Source organism: Cuculus canorus, chromosome 6 (assembly GCF_017976375.1).
Source record: "Cuculus canorus isolate bCucCan1 chromosome 6, bCucCan1.pri, whole genome shotgun sequence".
Taxonomy (NCBI): Eukaryota; Metazoa; Chordata; class Aves; order Cuculiformes; family Cuculidae; genus Cuculus; species Cuculus canorus.
Genome location: NC_071406.1, coordinates 37584729 through 37604612, shown reverse-complemented (window position 1 = coordinate 37604612; position 19884 = coordinate 37584729). Strand labels below are relative to the sequence as shown.

The 19884-nt window shown below is 46.2% G+C and overlaps 1 protein-coding gene and 1 long non-coding RNA gene across 10 annotated transcripts in view; one reads left to right on the top strand and one right to left on the bottom strand.

Moving 5' to 3' along the window:
- Positions 1-19884, top strand: part of KANSL1L (KAT8 regulatory NSL complex subunit 1 like) — a 64977-nt gene that overhangs the window by 29073 nt on the left and 16020 nt on the right. For 8 of the 9 annotated variants that reach the window (XR_008450333.1, XM_054069481.1, XM_054069482.1 and 5 more), the window contains exons 4-6: positions 851-1048; positions 4855-4976; positions 9629-9830. Coding sequence is in view for 8 of the 9 variants with exons in the window: in XM_054069481.1 (XP_053925456.1) it covers positions 851-1048; positions 4855-4976; positions 9629-9830 (522 nt within the window). In the remaining variant the exon portion in view is untranslated. The remainder of the gene's footprint in view (positions 1-850; positions 1049-4854; positions 4977-9628; positions 9831-19884) is intronic. The other variant, XM_054069486.1, reaches the window with a different exon arrangement.
- LOC128852472 (uncharacterized) lies at positions 4994-19884 on the bottom strand. Its single transcript, XR_008450335.1, has 3 exons — positions 15599-19884; positions 15107-15209; positions 4994-5210 (listed from the first exon to the last, which is right to left on the bottom strand). It is a non-coding gene; the product is annotated as an uncharacterized LOC128852472 (long non-coding RNA).

Below are 19884 nucleotides of genomic sequence, written 5' to 3'. Positions count from 1 at the left end.
TTCTTTGCTGATTGTTTTGTTTAACATTTTAAGATGTTAAAAGGAACCAGCTGGGACATTAGCTAGGATTGTATGTGACACTTTTATCTTTCTGTCATGTAGAAAGCACAATGAGGGTATTCTTTTCCTGGTTCTGTTTATGAAACCCTGTTATTTCCCTCTCCAGTAAAGTTATATTTCTCTCATTAGGCAGCATTCTAGATGATACACCACATCTGATCCCACTTTTGTGCAGACTGCTGTGAAAAGCGATGGGATTGCTGACTATTTGGGATAGTTACCTCTGGGATTATGAAACTCTAAAAATGCCCACCTTAAAACAATCAGTTATTAAGTTGTAAAAGGCTTTCGTTTTGAATTGTATCCATCTCTGCTGCAGAAAAAATAACAGCCTTGATGTTCTGCTTAGAATACGGATGGGAATAAGAAAAACGGAGCGCTTCAAAATGCCTCCTGAAAATGTATTGGCTGCAAAGACCATGACCAACTTCAAATCAGAGGCTGGCTGTTTTGTACAGCAAAACCTCCTCTTAAGTCAGCAGACAATCATATGGTTGCTCTAATAAGTATGAATTTCTGATCTGAATTTTGGCACAGATGTTTAAGCAGTGGTACAACACCGGAGTGATTGCTGTTATAATGAGTAGCATAAATGGTGCAGCTTTTCACTAATGAAAATAGCTACTATTTCTGTATTTTAGCTGTGAAGTGTGTTTCAAATGTAGTTTAAATGCTCCAAAGAGTTGCCGGGAGGCCTTAAGGGGGATATGTCAGGTTCGACCGCCCCTTAAAAATTATTTAGGAGGGTTAATCCATTGTCAACCAACCGTGTTCAATTGCTGTTGTCTAGGGGATGGTGATCTTAGAAGAATTCCCATTTCCAAAAGACATTTTGAAGAAGCAAATACAATTGACAGACCACGAAGCTTTATTAAACGCCACAGGGAATTCGCAAGCTGCCATTGAGAGACAGGATTCTTTGCCGGAGCATGACTTTGAAATGTCACCCAGCAGCCCTACCCTGCTTTTACGAAACATAGAGAAACAGGTAAAGTAAAATAAGAACCAAATGGTCGATGGAGCCAGATGATTTGCTTCAGAAACAGGGCAGGTTCCATGGTGATGACTTCCAAAAAGAAAGATATTTTGCAGTCCTTAGAGCGGGTACTGATGAATTGAAGGGCTTAAATAACCACATTGTACACCAGGTTTACAAATTAACCTTTTATTTCTGACCTGTCTGTGTTACCGCTTTGTTTCCATCCAAGCGGCCACGAAACCACTTCTAATAGCTCTCCACAAACCTGCCACTCCTTCATGGTTAGGCTCAGTGCAGAGTCGCCATAGATTGTTTCAGGAAATACTTAAGTGAGATGAAAGAACATAGCTGAAGATGGAGGTTCGTTGCACTTAAAACAAAGACCCAACAGAATACAATTGTTGTCCTGTCTTTTCAAGCATCTTGGGTCTCCGGCTGGGAGTCGAGGAATTCCAGGTACTTAAGAGGCACAGCATAGGTGTAGCTGTGAGCGGAGTTTCAGTCTGTGGTGTTCCAAGAAGTCATTTCTAAGGTTAATTCCAGGAAACACAATATAGGCTCCCACAGGGTTTTCTTTTGCTAGAAAGTACAGAAGGAATGTGGCAGGATCACGTTGCTGAGGGAGATACAGAAACTTGGATTGAGGATAAATGCATGCAGTCAGCATGGAGCGAACCTGACAGAGGCAGTGTGAGGCAGTAACGTCGCTCTACTGCTGTGTGGAAATCTTTGTCACACGCACATTTTTTAAATGGGGTAAAAGTAGTTTTAGGTTCTCAACGCCTCTTCCTGAATCTCTGTGCCAATTTTTCTTATTTGATAGTCATACTTCCCTGTTATTAAAATTCTTCCCCTGTTTGATAGCTCTTATCCACAGCAGACAGGAGCGAGGAAGCAATGAAACAGGACATCTAGATGTGTGGTGCTGGCGATTCTGTCAGATAAACCCAAGAGCACTTTTAGAACGTGGTAAATGTCCCCTCTTTGAGTGGTTGCTTGGAAAATTAAACACACTTCTCAGTGAGACGTTTGACAGTGACAGTAATAGCAGTCCTTAAGTAGCTACAGAGGTCCAAACACGGTCATGATCTGAAAATTGCTTGGAAGTGAAGGTGTTCTTCATTTACACGTCTTGCAGGTTGCATCAGATTTCTCTTTACACCACAGAAAGCACTGGGGTTGATTTGAGAGCAGCCCTGCAGAGAAGGGTTTGGGGTGCTGATTGATTAGAAGCTTGACATAAGCTGGCCCTCACAGCCCAGCAACTGTCCTGGGCTGCAGCCAAAGGAGTGGCATCAGCAGGGCAAGGGAGGGCATTCTGCCCTTCTGTTGCTCTCTGGTGAGACCCCACCTGGAGTCCTGTGCCCATTTCTGGAATCCCCAACTAAAGAAGAACGTGGAACTGTTGGAATGAGTCTGGAGGAGGCCACAAAGATGATCCGAGGTCTGGAGCGCTTCCTGTACGAGGACAAGCTGAGAGAGTTGGCGTTGTTCAGCCCAGAGAGGAGAAGGCTGCGGGGAGACCTTGGAGCAGCTTCCAATGCTGAAAGGGGCTCCAGGAACACTGGGGAGGGGCTCTTGGTCAGGGAGTGAAGGGACAGGACGAGGGAAACACTTCTAAGCTGCAAGAGGGGAGACTTAGCTTAGATGTTAGGAAGAAATGTTTTCTTGTGAGGGTGGGGAGGCCCTGGCCCGGGTTGCCCAGAGCAGTGGTGGCTGCCCCATCCCTGGAGGGGTTCAAGGCCAGGTTGGATGGGGTTTGGAGCCGCTGATCCAGTGGGAGGTGTCCCTGCCCATGGCAGGGGGTGGAACTGGATGGCCTTTGAGGTCCCTTCCAACCCAAACCATTCCATGCTTCTATTTGCTTTTTGACTCTCTGCTCTGTAAATCAGCCTTAACTCCAAGGGGGGGTTTCTGTTTGCTCAGTTCCAGCAGCAGCGGTGCTGGGGCAGCAACATCCACAGCTATTCCCACAGAAATCCTCAGTACTATCTTAAAGTATTTCTTTGTTAAAATCAAACAATTCCACTTGTGAACAAAACCAGTGCCAAGTGACTAAGCCTGGCAAGTTTAATTAATACTGGTTTCAAGTCCTTTTCTTAGCTATGCAGTGTTTTTAAAACATGGATGTTTTGCCTTGTCTTTTGGAAGCCTGCCATGGCTTTGGTGCTTTCAGATTCTGTGGAGACTGTGCTCCTTGCAGATTGATTTAAAAATCTGAAAGAATTCAATCTGCAAAATATTTGACTGGCATCTTGTTTGCATTTTCATGGCCTTTTTTAACGGACTTCCTGTTTCTGTGCTTTCGTATCTATCCCTGAATATTTTGACGTAAAATTTTTACCTGACTGCATTGCTTAAACGCTAACAGGAAAGTCATGAGCTGCACTCAAACGGAAAATAATTGGTTTTACCTCTTTCTGCATAAATGGTTGTGCCTCAAAATGTGAAGCAAACTTCCTGAGTAACCTGTAGTGATTCTTGTTTGAAGCAGTCTTAGTTCTGGGTGAAAAACAGGCAAAGTACGCGAACGAGCTCTAAGAACTGGGCTGCCATTTCGGAGACATTTGATTTCTGTTTAGGGCGCAGCACGGTTTCCTCTGAACTAGCTACAGTTATTGTCAGGATAGCCCTTAAGGTCTGACATTTAAAACAAAAATATCATTGTGAAATATTATCTGGCATCAGGCCACGATTCAGGGCTTTATGAGGAGCGATTCCTATTCTTCACAGATTGGCTGCATTTGTTTAGGGGCGCCTGTGGTGGGATGGGGCTGCTTGTTTCTTTTTTTGAGGATACCAGAGGATTTCAGTGGTCTGTAGTTTTGACAGCCCTCCTTGTAGAAACCTCTCTGTCAGACTACAGTGAGCAGCGAGGAGGACTCTTTTAACAAGAGAATCATCGAATGATAGAATGGTTTGAGTCAGAGGGCACCTCGAAGCCCATCCAGTCCCATGCCCTGCCATGGGCAGGGACACCCCCCACTGGCTCAGGGGCTCCAAGCCCCATCCAACCTGGCCTTGAACCCCTCCAGGGATGGGACAGCCACCACTGCTCTGGGCACCCTGGGCCAGGGCCTCCCCACCCTCAGCGTGAAGAATTTCTTCCTAATGTGTCATCTAAATCTTCCCCCTTCCAATTTAAAGCTGTTCTCCCTCATCCTATCACTGCAGGCGCTTGGAAAAAGCCCCTCCGCAGCTTTCCTGGAGCCCCTTCCAGCACTCGGGGCTGCTCTAAGGTCTCCCCGCAGCCTTCTCTTCTCCAGGCTGAACAACCCCCACTCTCTCAGCCTGTCCTCACAGCAGAGGTGTTCCAACCCTTTGAAAGAAATCCTTGGAGTGAACAAACCTCACAATTTGGCAGACAGCAGACGGTTTTTCCCTGTTGAAATCCTTTGGAGTAGATGCTTGTGTGCCCCAGTCAGCAGCTGTGGGGCGCAGCTGTTGGAACATCAGCTGTAAAGTGTTCTGGTTTCCTTTGCCTTTTTATAACTGTTTGGTTAATCTGCTAAAATCACTGATGCGTTTTGTGTGCTCCTTATTAAAATGTTTAACAATGTCCTTGGCTGGTTGTTGAAGGTTGGGTTGGGTTCTTGTGTTTAGGGGTTGGTTGGAGGTTTTGGTATAGCTGAATGTAATAATTGTGAAAGAAAACCCACGTCACTCTTGATTATCCACAAAGAGAAACTAAGTATGGTTATTCTATGATGTATGACTGGAATCCAAAGTAGGAAAACAACACAGTCTATGACCTTTCAGCTGTTAAAGCCTGTTTAACAGTCTGACCACCTTTTATTTCTCTTTATTTCTTCCAGAGTGCGCAGCTGAGTGAAATCATCAGCAGCCTCATTGCTCCACTCAATCTGTCTCCAGCTTCTTCATCCCTTTCATCCAAGACCTGTCAGCACCGACAGCTCGTCAATGGCATCTCCTTCAGGTAGGAACAGCACGGCAGCGGGGTTTTGACAATAACTCTTGGTAAAGTTGTGTTGAGGGAACTGATAATCGTTAGAGTAGTAAATCGGGAAACAGAGCTGCTTTCTGCAGGCCTCGAGAGGATTCAGGTCTTGCAGGTGAGGTTGAAAGTAGCAGAGTTTTGTATTGTTTTAAAAACATCACAAAATTACGCAGTCACTGTAAATACCCTTAAATCCTGGGAGGGTGAATATATCTGTGAAGAAGTGAAAGGACACAATCATTAATTGGAACACAGTTGGAAAGGGGAAGATTTTGATTAGACATTCTTCATGCAGAGGGAGGGGAGGCCCTGGCCCAGGCTGCCCAGAGCAGTGGTGGCTGCCCCATCCCTGGAGGGGTTCAAGGCCAGGTTGGATGGGGTTTGGAGCCCTTGATCCAGTGGGAGGTGTGACTGCCCATGGCAGGGGGTGGAACTGGATGGGCTTTGAGGTCCCTTCCAAGCCAAAACATTCCACGATTCCACATTTCTCAGCACTACTCTGTACTGCTTAGTAATACCATCATTTATTCAATGATGTTAAAATATAGTGCAGGGTGTAATCAGAATTAATCTCAAAACAGCATTAAGATAATTGATTACAGCCCTGGCTTACAGAACACCTAGGTTTGTAGGATATGTCTCCTGAGATACTAGCAATGAGATTTTGGAGGCTGGGAGGCTTGCTGTTATTCACAGGTCTTAATTAAGATGAGGTGGATGAAGAAAGTGTTCCTTACTGGAGCTGGGAGGTTTGTGGCAGTGCCTGCAGCAGGATGTAACTCCCTGGCTCTTGAAGGAGCAGGCCACGCTGTCTGCTTCAGCAGCTTTGCCGCAGAGGCTGTAGCCTCCCACAAAGAGACTAGAATGAGGAGCTTGGATGGGCAGCTTCTTTAACTGCCGTCTGTTCCAAAGCGCTTGTGTAACTGTGCCCTAAACGTAAGGATGAGGGGGTCCTGTCATGTCACATTCACGCTCCTGATGTATCAGTTGTTCACAAAGAATATACGGGAAAGTCGTAAAATTCCTCGAGTTTTGGAATGTCAGACACTGCCTCAAATCCATCCTCATCCTGCTTTATGAGCTGCCCAGTTGTTTGCTTGCATAGCACTCTCTGAGGCTGGCTGGTTTCTGCTCAGGACCAGTAAAAGCCCAAAGGAGAATGGGAGGACTTGGAAGATTCTCTCAGTGCCGTAGCTCTAAACTGGAGCTGGCAGTGTTGGAAGGGAATCTGAGAGACCTGTGACCTTCCTAGGTGTCACCTTAACAGTTGAGTAGTTTATTTGATTTTTTCACTTCTTATGACATGTTTTGAAATCAAATTTGAAATTTGAAAATAAATTTTATTCATTAATGATGGGAATTAGGCACGAGGTGGAGTGGTTTTCATGAGAATCCTCCAGGGGAAATTTGTACCTTCCTATTTCTTGAAAGGGTTGAGTGTGTGGTGGCTGTTTGTTGCATTTTGTTATGGTAGTTCCGTGTGCAACTGAGACAGTGGTGTGCTGCAGTTACTGTCTCTCCCCTCACTCGTTCTATCCAGAGTTCACTCTGACTCTATGAAGTACACCCACACTAACATCAAAGTAAATGGAGAACCTGAACCTGATCGGGCATCCTGTTTACACGGGTGGCAGGAAAACCTCACAGCTGTGGGCTGCAGCTCTGAGCCGCAGCGCAGAGAGCTCTGCTTCATCTGACGATGGAGCTGGGCAGGACTGCGAGGCACGGCAGGGTGAACCAAGCAGCTAGCAGGGGCTGAGGAGATGTCATCAAAGACCTGGGCAGACCACCAGGACAAGGGCAGGCATCGCAGAAGCTGAGGAGTCAGCCTAAGGAGCTTTGTGTGCTAATTTACCTGTCCGAATTGTCTTCGTGTAGGAGAATGTGTGGGAGTTCAGAGCTCGGCACTGTCTGACTTCAAGGCAGAGAATTCCAGAGAAAGTTTCTGAGAATTCAGAGAAAGGATTTTAAGGAATCTTTTGCATGGACTTCAAATGTTGTTTTCTTTCTTAAGCCTTAAAAGTGTGTTGTTAGCATTAAGAATGTCATGATTTGATATTTTGGGCTTTTTCTTGGTGCTGACTAAGATGTTCCTTTACTTTGGGCTATCCTGCTTTTAATTAGCACATTTCTTTCATTGAGTCTCTGTTGGTTCTTGGAATTGTTCTGATGTGTTGGAAGAGAGGACAAGTTCAAGGCTTGCAGCCTTATCCCCCCACCAGCTCAGCATGGGATGAGGTTTAATCACCATTCCATAACAAGTGCTTCTTTTTGATTTAATGAAAATGTGCTGCTAGAAGAATGCTGCTTGTCAAAAAAGGTTGACAAATAGCCTTGTAATAAATTCATTTGCATGTTCTATTGAGAGTTCTAAGTTTGCTGGTGAGACTGGATGTGGAGTTCATCAGAGAAAATAATCGTTTGTGCAGATAGACAGAATCCTAGAAAGGTTTGGGTTGGAAGGGACCTCAAAGCCCATCCAGTTCCACCCCTGCCATGGGCAGGGACACCTCCCACTGGATCAGCGGCTCTAAGCCTCATCCAACCTGGCCTTGAACCCCTCCCGGGATGGGGCAGCCACCACTGCTCTGGGCAACCTGGGCCAGGGCCTCCCCACCCTCATCATGAAAAATTTCTTCCTAATCTCTAATCAAAATCTTGATTTTTGAAGCCGTTCCCCTCGTCATCTCCCTGCACTCCCTAATCCAGAGCCCCTCCCCAGCGTTCCTGGAGCCCCTTTCAGCACTGGAAGCTGCTCTAAGGTCTCCTCGCAGCCTTTTCTTCTCCAGGCTGAACAATCCCAGCTCTCACAGCCTGTCCTCCTATGGGAGGTGCATTAGCCCTTGGATCATCTCCCTGGCCTCCTCTGGCCTCGCTCCAACAGCTCCATGTCCTTCCTGTGCTGAGGACTCCAGCACTGGACCCAGGGCTCCAGGTGGGATCTCACAAGAGCAGAGCAGAGGGGGAGAACTCCCTCCCTCGCCTGCTGGCCACCTGCTATGAACCAAGGCCAAGATTTCTCGTATGCTTGCACTTCCCGGGCAGTTTAGAGTTGCAGTCAAGGTCTTCAGCACTGTAAAAATAAATGCACACTTGAGTGCTTTTTACAGCAAGCCATCAGCTTTGCAGGCAGATGTTGCTACAGCAACAAAATAAAATCAGAATACCTATAAAAGCGAAATGCATTCTTCCCATTGAGTCATTCCCACCAAACAGGAGGGTACTTTGAATTCTTACCTTGTAGCATTCCCTGTTCTGGTGAGCACACCAGGGTGCTCAGGCTGGTGAGTTGCCCCTCAAGGTTGTTGTATGTATACGTACAGGACTTCCTGCTGCTCTTGGCCCTGAGCTGTCACAGTTTTGTGATTGCATCCTGAATTGCTGAGGAGGTGTGCATGGAGGTGATGTTGTGGAGGGGTGATGCTTTAATGCTGAGCAGGGGTTGAGAGGGATAGACTTAGGGAAATGCAGATAAGAGCGAGATTTAATGTTGAAACAAAGCTTTCTAGATGTTCCTGTAGACCCTGTTACGTTGTGACTGGAGCTGAGCTTGCATTCTTCCAAACCATCTGGGTCCAGACAGCTCCTAGACCTTAAAGACGAACCAACAGGCTAGGCATTCCCTCTTCCTCTAGAGCTTCCCCCAGGCTGGGATTTGGCTCTGTTGGAGAGCTCTACTGGCACGTCCTTGGAAGCGGAGTTTGATGGCCCTGTCTTGGTTAAACTAAGTGTGCAGAGCTCCTGATTTAGAGAAGAGGAGACTGAGGGGAGACTTTATCACTGTCAGTAGCTCCCTGAAAGGAGGTTGTAGCGAGGTGGTCTCTTCTCCCTGTTAGTCAGTGAGAGGACAAGGGGAGATGGCCTCAAGATGCACCAGGGGAGGTTTAGATTGGATATTAGGAGGAATTTTTATACTGAAAGAGTTGTCAAGCCCTGGACGAGGCTGCCCAGGGAGGTGATTGAGTCATCATCCCTGGCGGTGTTTAAAAGATGAGCAGATGTCATACTTGGGGACATGGTCCAGTGGCAGACTTAGGACTGCATCAAGGGTTGAACTTGATGATCTTACAGGTCTTTTCCAACCAAAACTATTCTCTGATTCAGTGATTCTATACAAATGCTTCAGAGCGAGTTGCAACCCGTACTCCGAATGGGCACTTGTTTGTAAAGTTTTACTTACAGTTCAGCTCTTGAGCAAAACCGGAACATCTCAAAAGTGTCTGGGCAGGACTCTAGGTCTCCTTTGTGTTAGCATGACTGCTGTCTTGAGTGGAACCTAGGTCTGTAGGGGATTATTAACTGTAACTTCAAAATCAGAGGTATTAGATGTGTTAGCAAGAGGGTTCTTGAGTGTGGAAAAAACAAAAACTGTTGTATGCTTGAGGGCTTAACTTCATTTTAACATTTTCCATGAGCTGAAAAGCGAACAAGGATGATAAACTTCCTTTCATGACCTGACATAGAATTAGTTAGCAAGCAGCCACAGCACAGAGGTATAAAACATTGTGGTGTTTGTTAAATGCTCGTGTAATTAGGTAGCCAATGCTAATCGGGGTGTGAAATCTTGGCCTGTGCATGCAGAGTGTATTTAACTTCTTGTATTTCCTCCCCCCTTCATCACGAAACCACAGAGCTTCAGACAACAGAGAGGTGTCCTCTTCGAGCAGCTGGTTGCTTGATCACCAGCACATCAAGAAAAGAAGAAGAGACCGAACCAGACTAAGACCTCTCTCTGTGGCTAACATGAGCACATCTGCCCGAACGAGGCCACTTCATAGCTTCCAGAAGAGGAAGCTCTACAGAATGCACAGTGCCTGTCACTGGAATCAGCAGGTAGGCGCTTGCCTCTCTCCTCAGGAGGCCAAACCAAAGAGTCCAGCTGCCGGAGCCCTCCCGGGTCTGCTCTGTTGGAAGAACAGCGCATGCTGTGCTGGTTGTGACGTTCAGGGAGCACATAGGGTACGTGGCAGGAGCACGAGCTGTGTCAGCAGGGGCTCTGGCTTAATGAGATGAACATAAAAATTAAAGATCGCCCAGAATCCTGCTTATCAAATCACTTTGTTACATGCTTCTCTTTAAAGCCTTTGTGCAGTTTGAGACACAGCCGGAGAGCTTCCTTGGGAGCCTTGGCTGCTGGGGAACCACCACACGGTGGAAATCAGCTGCCTGCTTGTTTTCAGAATATTTGTTTTAGCTACAAGAAAGTTGACACAGCTGGAGGCACGTTATTTTCTAGGAAATTAAACTGCAATATCTTAATCTTGTTTTCCTTTTTGCTCTTCACGATCAGTTATGTTGCCTTTTACGTGACATTTTATGAATGCCTTAAAACTCTTAAAATTTTACACATTACAGAGGAATTAATAGTGTAAAATGGGGAAAAAAACCCATTGTCTGTTGTGAAGGCACATCTGTTCACATCTGATATTAATAGCGTATTGCTGGTAAGACTATCTAATGAGTTTAGCTGTGGTGCTTAAAGCAACAGTCTAATTTGGGAGCACAGAGCACATGAACTCATTCTTTAGAGCAGCGCTAATCCCAAATGGGTTTAATTTCTTGATTTTTTCCCTTTGCCTTTCAAAAGTATGTTCAGTTGAGAACAATCTCCATGTCTCCTTGGCGAACTGTCTGGGATTTACTAAGGGTGCTGCTGGGCTGGGGAGGAATTTCCCCTGTGAGGATGTGCTGTGAGAGCATGCTGATTCAGCATCAACTGCGAAATTGCATGAGCGTCCTAGTTTTAGCAAGACATTTTATTGAAAATCTGTCGGGTTCCTTATTAGTTTGCGTTCCTGGCTCCGGGGCAGTGGGGATAAAGGCTTGGCAGCCTGACTGGAGGGCTGATGGTGCAAGTGGAGGATTAGAGTTTGGAAGCTCTGCCTCCTGGACACTTAGACTTTTCATCTGGAACCATAGAATCGTTTGGTTGGAAAACCTTTGAGATCATCGAGTCCAACCGTACCTGCCCACCACTGAACCAGATCCCTTAGCACCTCGTTTGCCTGTCTTTTAGAGAGCTCCAGGGATGGGGAGTCCACCACCTCCCTGGGCAGCCTCTGCCAATGCTGCACCACTCTTTCAGTGAAGAAATTCTTCCTGGTATCCAATCTGAACCTGCCCTGGGGCAGCTTGAGGCCATTTTCTCTCATCCTATCACTTGCTACTGGGGAGAAGAGACCAGCAGCCACCTCACCATAACCTCCTTTCAGGGACCTTCAAAGAGCAATGAGGTCTCCCCTCAGCCTCCTCTTCTCTTCTTAATGGTTGGACTCGATGATCCAAGAAGTTTTTTCCAACCTAGTGACTCTATGATTCTCCAGGCTAAACAATCCCAGGTCCCTCAGCTGCCTCTCATAACTTGTTCTCCAGCTTCTTCCCTAGCTTCGTTCCCTTTCTTTGGATGCAGTGTGGTGTTAACCAAGACCAGCCCTCCAAATCTGAGGGAGGAGAACATTGCAGCTCCTGCACCAGCTTCCTGGTGGTGCCTGGGTCAACCAGCAGGCAAGCAAGGGCCCGGTGGTGACAATGGGCGATGCCGCTCTGCTGAGTAATCTCAGCAGATGGTGACTAAAGAATTCAGACTGGAGAATTGTGGTAAAATTCAGGCTTCCCATATGTAGGGGATTCAGAAATGTTGGAATAACTTTGGGGAATGTGGGGGTTTGAGAATGACTGGTTGTACCCTTTGTGCATCGAGTGGCATTCAGAGCGTTGTCCTTCACAAGCGAATCTGAAGAGATGTGAAGCTCATCCCCCCCCCTCAGCTCCCCAACATCCATGTTAGGAAAAGCAAAGCATGGAACTCTGAACTGCTCTCCCATCTGTTGGGTCAGGAGGTCACTGGGAAGACAGCCACATTTTTTTCTCTTATCTACTGCCATGCCACATACACTGTCAAATTTGGCGTATTTAGTGACCTAACAGCCTCCCAGCCCCGTTGAGAGATGCCCAGCATTGTCCTCTCTTCGCTGTATTTCTTTTCTGCAGAGAATGACACCTTCCCCTGCTTTGGTATTTAAATAATGCTTATTACTCAGAGTGGTGTCTCAAAGATAAGAGTTCTGAAACTCCTCAGGCCCTTCCAGATCAACAAGATAGTCAAGCTGCAGCACGGATAGATAAAACAGGTTGCCGGGTGTTTGGTTTATCTGTCACCATTCACTGTCCTCAGGAACTTGGAACATCCTTTGGGGCCAAATCCGCTTGTCCTCTAATTCAGAATGACGGAGTCACACAGATGACCTGTGAGTCATCTTCTGGCCATGGAAACTGTTCTCTGTCTTTCTTCTTTCATTATCTAAATAGCTTGGTAAGAGCTTAGGCCATTTCTTGGTTGTGAGTCAGCGCAGAAGCCGCTCAGAGCAATCCATGTGCATAATAAACCCCGAGACTGCGGTCCGCTTCAGCTATGAGGATATGATCATAGCGGTGCATTCCTGCAGCGTGGTTTTTGAACGAATATTGACACTTGCATGCAGGAGAGCACAAAGGAGCAAACTGCAGGCGTGGTCGAGTAGGAGGACACGTCCTTGTGGGCAGGGTTTGGAAGTCTGAGAGTGCTTCCTTCAACTTGTCTGCCTTGTTACAATTGGCAGTGACCTCTGGGTCGTTGTCTCCTCCTGTGACATGCACTTGATGTGATTTGAACGCAGAGAACGAAGGCAAAGAGTATCAAAACATTCAGCCCATGACAGTTTGTAAGCCAGCAGATAGTTCCAGGACTGAAGCGATGAGCTCCAATGGAATCATTTCCCAGTGGCTGTTGCGTTTGTAAATGCTTCCCCCGCCCGGATTCCTCACAGTCGAGGGACTAGGTGCTCCTGCAAATGCTTTTTCTGTAGTGAGGAGCTCCTTTGCTGGCTTTTTTTTTTTTGCCCAGACTTGAAGGAACTGAATTATCTGTGAGATATCAAAGTTCCACTCAGTTGTGTAAAGCAGACAAGTGGTGTCGCTGGTCAGGAGCTCTCAGCGAGGTCTTTGCTCAGCTCACCTGCCCTGATCCTTTCTTTTCTAGAGTATTATCCATGTGGCTGGCTCCAGAGTCCTCTTAGCAGCAAGGGATTTGTTTTGCCAATGCATTTTGTTCGTCCTAACTCACGGCGCTCTTGTTTTTCCAAGCCGTGCTTTGCCCAGAGATGTCGTTGAGGCTGGGTAGTGTTTCAATCGATTACAGTCTTTATGTAGCTATAAATAAAGGTGTGAGGCGATAGAGAGGCTGGAGCACCTCTGCTGTGAGGACAGGCTGAGAGAGTTGGAGTTGTTCAGCCTGGAGAAGGCTCTGCAGAGACTTTAGAGCAGCTTCCAGTGCTGAAAAGGGCTCCAGAAGAGCTGGGGAGGGGCTTTTTACAAGGGCCTGGGGTGATAGGATGAGAGGGACTGGCTTTAAATTGGAAGGGGAAGATTTAGATGAGACATTAGGAAGAAATTGTTCACAGTGAGGGCTGTGAGGCCCTGGCCCAGGTTGCCCAGAGCAGTGGTGGCTCCCCCATCACTGGTGGTGTTCAAGGCCAGGTTGGATGGGGCTTGGAGCCCCTGATCCAGTGGGAGGTGTCCCTGCCCATGGCAGGGCGTGGGACTGGACAGGCTTTGAGGTCCCCTCCAATCCAAACCATTCCATGATTCTATGATAGTGGAGTGAGATCTGAGTGGTACCCATTGTGGTCCTGCCTGTTTCCATCCAGGGTTGTAGAACACAGTGGCATTTTTCAATCTCAAAATTCTCATTGTATTTGTATCTCCACCTGCTGGTTGTGTGCACTGAGGCACATGGAGGCTGGAATTCAAATTCAACCCTGAAAGTAGGGAATTGGGGTGAGAGAGATGATGTTTTAGACACCAAAAGCAAACAATGGGTGTGATGTTGCCAGCTCTTGCAGTTGATCATTGCCACATTTTTTTTCTTCAGTCTCAAACGGGAGTTAAGTGAGAGCAGAAGAGTTTCTGCTTTCATTTAGTGGCTTAAAAAGAAAAAGAAGGGAGGGGGAAGCAAGTGCTTCTCCAGAGGCTCTGAAACAGACAGGGAAAAAGTGTTTAAATTCTAGGGTTTAGGTTTCTTATTTTAACCTAGTTCTCATGGCAGTGCTGTGGTTTGTTTGCCCTCCCGTTTTCCCATTGCATGCTCAGGGCCAGCGATACTTTTTGTTGGTGCCGTTTAGTTAATACAGATGGGTCTTTCAGCCTGTCTGGTTAATTTTCAGGTTTGGAGGAAGAGAATATATCTGTACTGCTATAATTTGTGTCATAGCCAGCACGCAGAGCCTTTATCTTACTTGCTCAGTGTCTGCTATCTGCGAGTGGGCTGTAGCCAGCAGGAAAGGAGAGTGAGGGACAGGGAGAAGGAGGGGTGCAGGCAACGTGCTTTATCAGAATCTTGCTTGCAGTGCAGTAGCTGCACCCTGGTTTCTGCCAGGTGATATGGTTGGCTGGGGACAAATAGTTTAGCATCTGCTTCCTAGAATACAGTCCAATTTCCTCTACCATATTATCCCGAGTTGTGGTTTGTTTGTGTTTAAGGAGATGCAGGTGAATTCTTTGTGGCTGTTACCAACTGCTGCTTTCTCCAGCTCCCTCACTGTGTACATTTAAATAAACGGAACTCTCGACAGCAGTCACTATCCAGGCTATTATTCAGCAGCCAGTGGGAGGTTTTGCCTTTCACACCGTGCGGGAGTCCTTTTCCCTTAGCTGCCCCGAAAGGCGTCCAGTGGTTATTATCCCCCTCCTTGGTATCCCTAGATATCAGCTCCACCACCTGCCTCTGGCATTGCCGACCTCAAAAAAAACATGGATACAGGGAAAGTCGTGGTGTTGCCAAGACTCCTGCAAACTGGTTTAAAGAAGAGTATGCATCCTGCTTCAATGGGAATGGTGCGGTACCTCTGTGGATCATGGAATCGTGGAATGTTTTGGGTTGGAAGGGCCCTCAAAGCCCATCCAGTTCCACTCCCTGCCATGGGCAGGGACACCTCCCACTGGATCGGGGGCTCCAAGCCCCATCCAGCCTGGCCTTGAACCCCTCCAGGGATGGGGCAGCCACGAGTGATCTGGGAAGCCTGGGCCAGGGCCTCCCCACCCTCACAGAAAAACATTTCTTCTTAAGAACTCACCTCAGTCTATGTCAGTCTTCTGCTCTGGGGAGGAGATTCCGTTGGTTATAGCTCACCAAGCTCGTAAGTGAAGGTAATAGTTGATAAAATTACCCTGTTAACACTGGAAGTTAAAAAAGGTCTTTTGTTAGTTAAAAATGGGGAAAAAAAGAATTATTCATATGCATTCGGCTGTTCTGAATGTGTGACTGTTGCCTGCTGGGAAGGACAGAGGGAGAGCCTTGCAATACTGTGATACCCCAGTGGAACTAAACCCATCCTTTGTGAGGTGTGTGGCAAGCCACTCAGCCTACGGATTCTTTTCTTCCCAGAATGAAAAACCCAAAGCATGCTTTTCACAGTCCTGTACCTTGAGCTGCTGATGCCCTTGCTGCAGTGTTTTACTGATCACATCCACTCTTCCTCTCTACACGGCATGTCTGAAAAGATATCCCTGTGGATTAACCTGTCTTCCCTTCTTTTGGTTGAACTGGTCGAAGATGAAGCACTCACCTTGGTTTTGATTTGCTAGATAAACAAAAAGGCTTTATTTCAGGATGCTGGGGACAGCATACGCTTCCCACAGGGCAGGTGCAAGTCCATCACCCATCGGCTTGTGACAGGAGTGAAGGAACTAAACCCTGTTGCCTCCTGATGAGAGAGAAGGTCCTTGGGGCTTTCAGGTTAATCTTTCACTGTCTGTGCATTCTATGCTTCCCAAAAGTATTTTACAGCAAAGAGAAGGCCAGGGCAGTCCTGCTTAGGGATCCCCTGACGTGAAATAAGACATTTAATTTAACGGTATGTTCTGCCAGAGGGACAGATCACTATCTGCAGAAGAGGGAGGCCACAGAGACAAGAGGCTGGCCTTTAAGGCAGATGCCAAAGTGCAGGAGCAAGCAGATAACGCTGCGCTTGGCTGGTTGCACGTAGCACTTCTGGAGGAGGAAAAGTTAGCGGCGTGTTTGCCGTTCAAAGAGGAGGCGTCAGCCACCCACATGGTGATTCTCTTGGACCCCATAATTAAATCTCTGCAATGTAGCTGGCTACTCATTTACTGAAGAACAGTTGTTAATGTTGAGGGAGGTAGCTCTTCTTTGACACTGCTGAAAAGCTCTGAGCGTGTGTTTGTAGGGAGAACAAAAGCTTTTTCCTTGCCTTTTACAGCTTACAAGAGTAACCAGAGGCAGACGTGACAGGTATTCATCAGCATTTGAGCGAATTGAATTAGCATAGGGGCTTCGTATGCACCAGGGTAATTGAAACACGGCTTTCTGTGCTGGGACACTTGGGCACATTCCCAGCAGCAGAGGGAGTTTGGGGGATCAGTAGCTGAAATTATGCAGCGAGTATTCACTTTAGGATTTTAACTGAGAGCCCAAAACATTTCTGAGCCCCCTGATCCAGTGGGAGGTGTCCTTGCCCATGGCAGGGCTGGAACTGGATAGACTTTGAGGTCCCCTCCAACCCAAACCTTTCCATGATTCTGTGATTCAGTTGGCTTCATAAACACAGACTTTTTCCTCTGCAGCCAGTAGCTCTCAGAGGATGGTGGTACTCAGCCTCCTGACACTTCTAGAACAGCAGCATGAGCTGGTCGTGTGTTGTTGTCTAATGCATCAATTTATCACAAACAAGTGCAAGAATCATTTTGAATATCAAATTTAATTGTTTACTATAATTTCTGTGACCCATTAAAGAAGTACAAAGGGGGAAATTCCAAGATTAAAATTCATAATACTCTGGAAAACAAGGTTCTCTTGGTTGCAGCCTTCCTTAGGAAGTTTAAAACAGCGGTGAAGATTTAAAGCATTTGTATTTCTGATTTCCTCTTAAATACTGTATTTTGTCTTCCTTCATTTAATGTAATATTATTCTTCGTGTCTATTTAACCTCAGGAAGCGTGAGGGTTTGTATTTCAGTAATGCAGAAAAGCGTTCCCGGAGCTGTGCGAGATGTAGTGCAGCATGGGAAAGAATGATAAGAGTTGGTAACCTCTCTTGCTCTCTGCAGAACCCACAGATGGATTTGTGGCGCTGTTTTCAGTTGGGTTTTGGTGGATTTCCTATGGTACAAAATCAATAATTAGCTGCTTAAAATCCCCTTGGGAGGTAGGCTGTGTCCTCTGCTGAGCTGGAAGAGTGGGAAAGGTTGGTTTTCCAAGGAACAGTTCTTCAGTTCTGTTTCAGTGAGATTGGGAGTGTTTCCTTTGAGCAACACGCATTCATTCCTCAATGAAGGGCTTCAGACATTTTTTCATCAAGCTTTGATTAAGTCAACGTTCCTGACAACCATCATGATTTCATGAATTCAGCATTTTCCAGTGGAAAACTGCTTCGTCAGAAATCTAAACCAGATCTGGGAGGTTGGAACACACACTGCCAGGCGTAAGAGCTTTTTTCTAGTAACATTACCAGCCTTTAACTCAAATCACTCTTGATTCTATGCAAGTTCTTATTTTCTTTTGAGTTACAAACCTACTTAATGAAGGAGTTAATTATTTAGGCATTGATGCCAGAGAATTCAAGGACGTAATGCACACAGCCAGACATAAGGTTTTGTGACTCCCATCACAGGCAGCACAAGGAGAAGAGTGGCATGTTAAAAGTGGATGTTAAAACCGGTCGAGGCTGTGGAGGTTGTTTGACCATGGATGCATGTTTTTGAGCTGGTGTAGCTTTAAGCCGTAGCCTAAAAGTGTTTGGGACTAAAGTGAATTAAAGCAAGAAATGGCAATGCAACACTAAAGGGCTGGGTGTCAGGATGTGTCAGATTTTCCTGCCTGTTTTCTAGTGAATGTTACTGGTCGATGTTAGGTGATTTCTTTTTAGAGAAGGAGAGTTTCATCACTCACTGTAATGTGGATTCATTTCTGTAAAACAGAAGGCAAGCAGAAGGTGTGCAGTAGCAGTTTAAGCAGTGCAGGGGGCTATTTAATTTCTAAACCCCAAATATCAAGAGGAAACATGCTTTTGTGCATTTTTGAGAAGCCACCCCTTATTACATCAAAGGTAGAGCAACTGCCTAAAAGCTCTTTAAGCTTTGGTTTAGTGGTCCCTATAATGGGAAACATTAAATCTGCTTTAAGCATTTATCCCTCCAGTGTTTCCAAACGCCAGTCCCAGTCCTGCCAACACTGCATGGATGTTTAAAGTTCAGCAGATGAAGAGTCCCATGTTTCTGTCACAGGAGAATAACTGCACGTTGATTTGAAGGAGTCCTGGGCTAGAAAAAAGCTCTTTCCAAATGAGGTTGAAAGTATTTCTGCGTAGACCTGTGTATGGAGACAAAGCGGGATTTAGGGCTGGCAATGTTTTCCTGTGACCAAAAATGTGAAATATAACCACTCTCCCACCGCAAGGTCTCCTCTGCTGCAGCATCGTGACAGGCTTCCTTGGTTCTGATAGTCCCTGCAACCCAATCCCACAGGGAATTTGTGTATTGAGAAGAAAGGGAGAGATGGAAAGGGGAATGTTTGCTGAATTAATGTGGGTTGTGAGGATGGGTGGTAGCTGCCAGAAGCACTGCTTGCAGTAAGTGGAAGGGGACTTTATGTGGTGGATGTAATCACTGCGTCACTAACAGATGAGCGGCACTGCTAGAATACAGCCTGGAATCTTTCAGGCAGAAGGAAGCACCTAAAGAGACTTCTTGGATTCAGAAAGCACAAGTGCTGAGAATACAAGAAATGTTCATTTGATCCTCTTGCCTCTGATGCCACTGCTGGGTGCTTTCCTTTCAGTCCATAAAATGTAGTAAGAAGATCAAGGTACTGTTCTATTCACTCTCGCACTCTTTAAATTCTTCTCCGGGAGATGTTAAATGTGATAGTTTCTACAACCTGAGGCTGCAACCCTCCTGGTTCCCCCTCTTTCCTCCTCCTTTATGTGATCCTGCACCGTTTGGTGATGTATCCAAAACCAGCGGAAGCCCTTATGAATGTCCCTACCTGTGAGATTATTCCCACTGGATCCAGTAAGGCTGGAAGTGCCATGAACAGCAGTGTTTCCCCACAGTGGTTTTGTAGCTGGCTCTGAATCGCAGTCTGCTGTTGGCTGCTGCCCTGTAGTCTCACATTCTGCTCTGTCCGTCTTGTTTCAGAGCCGGGTACGTTGCCTGCGCTCCGATGCTTCTTCCTCCTGTTTTCACCCTACTTTTGCCTTGGTATCCTGCTCACCAATACCAGCATTGTGCAATCCATCATTTTGCCTTCTGTGCTTTAACAAGCCTTGCAAATAAGCAGCAAAAGTAATTCCTTCAGAGGTCTTCTGTCTCTACCAGTGAAGCAATCCTCAGTGTATCCCTCTCTATTTAATGCTTTGGATCTTCTTTTTTTTTTGTGTCGTTTATCTGATATTTAAATTATAATGGTACGGTCTTTGCTCAAAATGTTTGTGTCTCTTATTAAAATATCTGAGCTCAGACTGTCTAGAGATACCAAAAATCTTACTAAGAGCATGAACAGAGGAGACCCCTGTACTGGTCTGGTGTTAGTTTTGTTCTGCTGGGATGGAATTTGAAGGGGTGATTGTTTGCCATAGGCTATATCGGAATAAGGTTTGGAAACAGTTTCTTCAGCAGCTTTGACAACTGTTTCCAGGCCTCAACTGAAGGGTGTTTCTGTGTTCTTTGTATCGTGTGTTGTAGTCCATGATTGGGGAGTTAAGCCAGATTTAGACAATCTGCAGTGTGTGGGAATGTTTTTCTCCTTCTCATATTGGAATGTCACTCAGAGTATTATTTCTTCAGGTCTAATTGGAAGGAAGTGAGTAAAGGAGAAGTTAATGTTTGTTACTGTG